The sequence below is a fragment of the Oryctolagus cuniculus genome, chromosome 4 (genome assembly GCF_051225735.1).
Source record: "Oryctolagus cuniculus isolate XC-2025 breed Fujian yellow rabbit chromosome 4, ASM5122573v1, whole genome shotgun sequence".
Classification (NCBI taxonomy): domain Eukaryota; kingdom Metazoa; phylum Chordata; class Mammalia; order Lagomorpha; family Leporidae; genus Oryctolagus; species Oryctolagus cuniculus.
The window spans coordinates 94186153-94190402 of record NC_142870.1 but is presented as its reverse complement, the minus strand read 5'-3'; the positions used below and the strand labels follow the sequence as shown (position 1 = coordinate 94190402).

The following is a 4250-nucleotide window of genomic DNA, read 5'->3' as shown; positions in this document are numbered from 1 at the left end:
ACTCATATATGTGGACGTTAAATAAATGCAAACTACTGCTGTGGTGTTGTTTCTGAGACGAAAGTAGATAATTCCCATGCATGGTGACTAAGGATGGCTTTGGAAAGATGATGTTTAAGCTAGATCCTGAATAGTGGATAGCATCTGGAAAGATGGAGGTGATGGAGAGGGTATTTCAGACAGATGGAATGAAGGTGAGGCAAGAGGAGGAAGAAGGCTCTGAGTATGTACAAAGAAAGTATGGGGGTACTTAAATTTAACTAAGGCAAAAATCCCCCCTTCCTCCAGCTAATCACTGCTCCTGCCAGCTGTATCTCTTCTCATTTTCCTCTCAACTCTGTGAAATTCGCTGTCCTGACCCTCTCATCACAATCATCTATTGAACAGTATTTATCAAGTGCCTGTATTTGCCAGGTTGGTGGATACACCCCAGTGAACCAGCTAGCTCTTAGTTCCTATTCTGTCCTATAATAATCTTCCAAACTGGATTCCCAGCTTTTGTCCAGCTCCACTCTAATCCATTCTCTACACCACCACGAGAGAAACTGGCCAGGGCACTCATTTGCTTAAATGCTGCCCACAGGGGCCGGTGCTGTGGCTCACTTGGTTAATCCTCCACCTGCCGCACCGGCATCCCATATAGGTGCCAGTTCCAGTCCCGGCTGCTCCTCTTCCAGTCCAGCTCTCTGCTGTGGCCCAGGAGGGCAGTGGAGGATGGCCCAAGTGCTTGGGCCCCTGCACCCTTGTGGGAGACCAGGAAGAAGCAGCTGGCTCCTGGCTTCGGATTGGCGCAGCACAGGCCGTAGTGGCCATTTGGGGGGTGAACCAACGGAAGGAAGACCTTTCTCTCTGTCTCTCTCTCACTGTCTATAACTCTACCTGTCAAATAAAAAAATAAATGTTTTTTTTTCCCACTCTGTCCAGAATACATTTCAATTTTCTTAGCATCCTGCTGGAGGCCATGCAGCCTTATCTCCCAGCCTTCCCTGTCCACCCCCCTCCCGTCACGTCACGCACTCTGAACTTAAGCCACGACAAAGCACTCAAAATTGGAGATTACGCTCATCAATAAGCACTCGCTGAATGAACAGGGCTTGAACTCCACCCCTACTCCATCTCTTGCACAATGAAATAGTCCCCACGAAAAGCCCTGGCTTCCTCCCTCCTCCTCGCCCCGCTGCCCGAGCTTGAATGCAGCACGGGGACCCCACTGCGCCCAAGGTCCCTTCCACCCCCAGAAGCCCGCGCAGAACCCCAACCCAAGAGCTGGAAGAGGAAGAGCTTCGCGCACCACCGGGACTGCCATCTTGGCTGCGGCGGCCGGAAGTGCCCGGGCGCGCGGGCGTAAGTGAGGCTGCGCGGTGGCGGCGGCGGCGGCGGCGGCGCCGCAGGTATCGGGCGTCTGGTGTGCCGCAGGAGCGGTTCCGAGCTCCGAGCGGTGCCGCCCAGCAGCCACGCAGCGCCCTGTGCGGTAGCTCCTAGTCCTCCTCCCGCCGCCCCAGCCGCCGTCCCACCCCTCCGCCGGAGTTTGCGCTGCGGCTCGCACACGCCTCGACGCGGGTACGCGCTGTGCACCTGCCTGCCCGAAAACATGAAGCGTAGACCCGAGGGCGGGGGTCTTCCGACGCCTCTCAGGCCGAGGTGGGGCAGGACGGCGGCTGTGACGGTGCGACCCAGGCCCTGACGGCGTGGCGGGAGGCAGCCCCGAGCCTCCTCCTGCAGGAGAGTCCCGGGGAGGACCTTGGTGCCGCGAGGGAGGAGGAGGGTGCGGAGCCCGCCGTCATCCGCAGAGGCGCCGGGGTCTTGACCGCCGAAGCCCCGGTGAGTCGGACGGTGGCTGAGTTGCTGCAGTTCCTGCTAGGGAAGGACAGAAAGAGCCCCGTCACCCTCTCCGGGATGGTGAAATGCGTTACGGGAGACTTGAAGGAGCTGTTCCCACAGAGCGTGTCTGCGGGGTGTCTTTGGTTTGAGCTGAAGCGGCTACAGGCACCACTCTTAGATCCTGATCAGAAGCCTCGCACCTCTGCGGGGGGCCGGGGTGGGGGCGGAGGATGTGGGAGGAGATGGCCCCAGGTTGGTTCTCTTAGTGATGCTCTTGTCTTTATCTACCTGAAAGGTATTGCGCCAGGGAGGCCCAGGTCTGGGCGATGCTGCGGCACTTGGGGGGTGTGTCCCTTAGGTACCCGAAGATTCGGGTTTATTACAGAAGATTTGTGCAGCAGCAGTACCTCACTCACAGGCAGGTGCCTCACTTCAATCCACCAGAGTATAAATTCTGTTGGGATCGCAGAAGCAACCCGGAAGTCATGAAGATGGAAGTCCTGGGGTTCGTGGCCAAGCTCCGTAAGGAAGAAAACCCCAGCACTGGCCAGTACAGTCCCGTGAGGCCCTCGCAGAGGAGGCCGACAGGGCCAGAGCAATGCTGATGTGGGGGCCGGCATGGTGGCAAGGTGGGCGGCAGGGGCCGAGGGCATGAAAGCTGTCTCTTGAATCCTAGAGTGTTAGGGGAGGCGTTATTTCTGTAGAAATTGTGGAACTTTAGGATTTAGGTTTTGTATCTTGTTAACCTTTTGTTACATTTAATAGACTTTTAAATTGCTGTTTATAGGTGAAGTCTGTCTACTTTTTCCTGTAAGCTCTTCTTGTAGAGTTTCCTGCAAAACTGGCTTTTTGAGAAAGTTTGTATTTTACTCTGTGACCTTGGACGGATTATGCAACATTGTAGTGCTGTGCTTTAATGACTTGAAGGAATGAAGCAATGTGATGATCTGGTACCGGGGGAAATAGCTGATGGTATCCAGTCTCTGAACACCTTTTGTCAGTTGTATGAAACAACATGGACGTGTACTTCTATTAGCCTAACTATTATAGTGACTAGAGGAAAAGTTCAATATGTTAGAAAGATATCCTGCTGCACTTAATAAATTCAAAGTATTGAGCATCTTGTTTTTTTCTGTTGTGTTGTTTGGGGCATTTGGAGGTGGAATGCGGTACAAGAGGAAGTTCCAACACTGGAGAGTATGTCAACACGCCAGAAATTACAGCACAGTGAGGGGCACAAAGGGGCACCTAGCCCAGCTGGAGCATGAGGCGTGCTTGAGGTTGGTTAGACTTCGGGGGTGGGGGGGGCAAAGATAGGACAGGTAGAGGGGAGGGAAAGGCACATAGAAAGAAGGGAGTAAGGAATCTGTTATGGGATGATGGGGATGGTGTTAGAAAATACTTAAGATTGGGGCCAGCATTGTAGCGTGGTGGGTTAAGCCACTCTCAGTGGCACTGGCATCTGATATGGGCACCAATTCGAGTCCCTGCAGCTCCACTTCTAGCTCCTTGCTAATGTGATTGGGAAAGCAGGGGAAGATGGCCCAAGTGCTTGGGCCCCTGCACCCACTGGGAGACCTGGATGAAGCTCCTGGCTCCTGACTTCATCCTGGCCCAGCCCTGGCCATTGTGCCATTTGTGGAATGAACCAGTGGATGGAAGACACCTCTTTCTGTAACTCTGCCTTTCAAATAAATAAATCTTTAACAAATAACTTAAAATCACAGATTTTCCTCAACATGGGAAGAAAACTAGATGAATCGCAGATTTGGAAAACCCCCGTGTTTGTCAGTGTCCTTGTCTCAGAATAAATACAATAGTGGTGGCTGCTGGCACCTGTGCGCTCTGCATCTCCCTTCTCTCAGCCTCTCCGAAGTCTGCAGAAAGCAACTAGTGTAACATTTCTGGAACTCTGCACCCCATGTGTGGAGGGTAGGCATGGTTCCTTCTGCCACCAGAAATTCCACTTCAAGGTCTCCCCCAATGCCATGAGATCCATGGCCCTCTTCCATGTTTCTGCCTGTTGCTTTCCACTTTCCACTTCCGGTTTGCAGGAGACCTGTGAGGTGCCCTGCACATGCTCAGCACCCCCGAGGATTCTCCTTCCAGCCCTTCTGTCCTTGCTCGCCTGCCCCTTCACACGGGGGTGGGGGGGTCCTATAAAAGGGGTTTATAGGATAACAGAACTTGGATGGTCTCCAATCCAGAGATGGGTGTGGAGAGATTGGGAAAGTCTCCCTCCAGCTGCTAGAAGAAGTATTTTGTTTTCTCTTCACTGCCAGTTATTTTCTGCTTCCAGTTGTGTCCAAATAACGCTTCTGAGTATGTTCCGGTTGGCATGCGATGCAGACTGCTTTGGGACCAAGTGCTGGGATCCATCAAATCAGCTGAACCAAAAGCTATCAGTGTCTGCACAGAATTTACTAGTG

The 4250-nt window shown here is 53.2% G+C and overlaps 1 protein-coding gene across 1 annotated transcript; it reads left to right on the top strand.

The window, feature by feature from the left end:
* The first annotated feature begins 1144 nt into the window (after positions 1 to 1144).
* MAGEF1 (MAGE family member F1) lies at positions 1145 to 2941 on the top strand. Its single transcript, XM_089330893.1, is given in 5 exon segments — positions 1145 to 1624; positions 1627 to 1982; positions 1984 to 2115; positions 2117 to 2354; positions 2357 to 2941. Coding segments are annotated over 5 exon segments (879 nt in total). The 5' UTR covers positions 1145 to 1591; the 3' UTR covers positions 2477 to 2941.
* The last annotated feature ends 1309 nt before the right edge of the window (positions 2942 to 4250 follow it).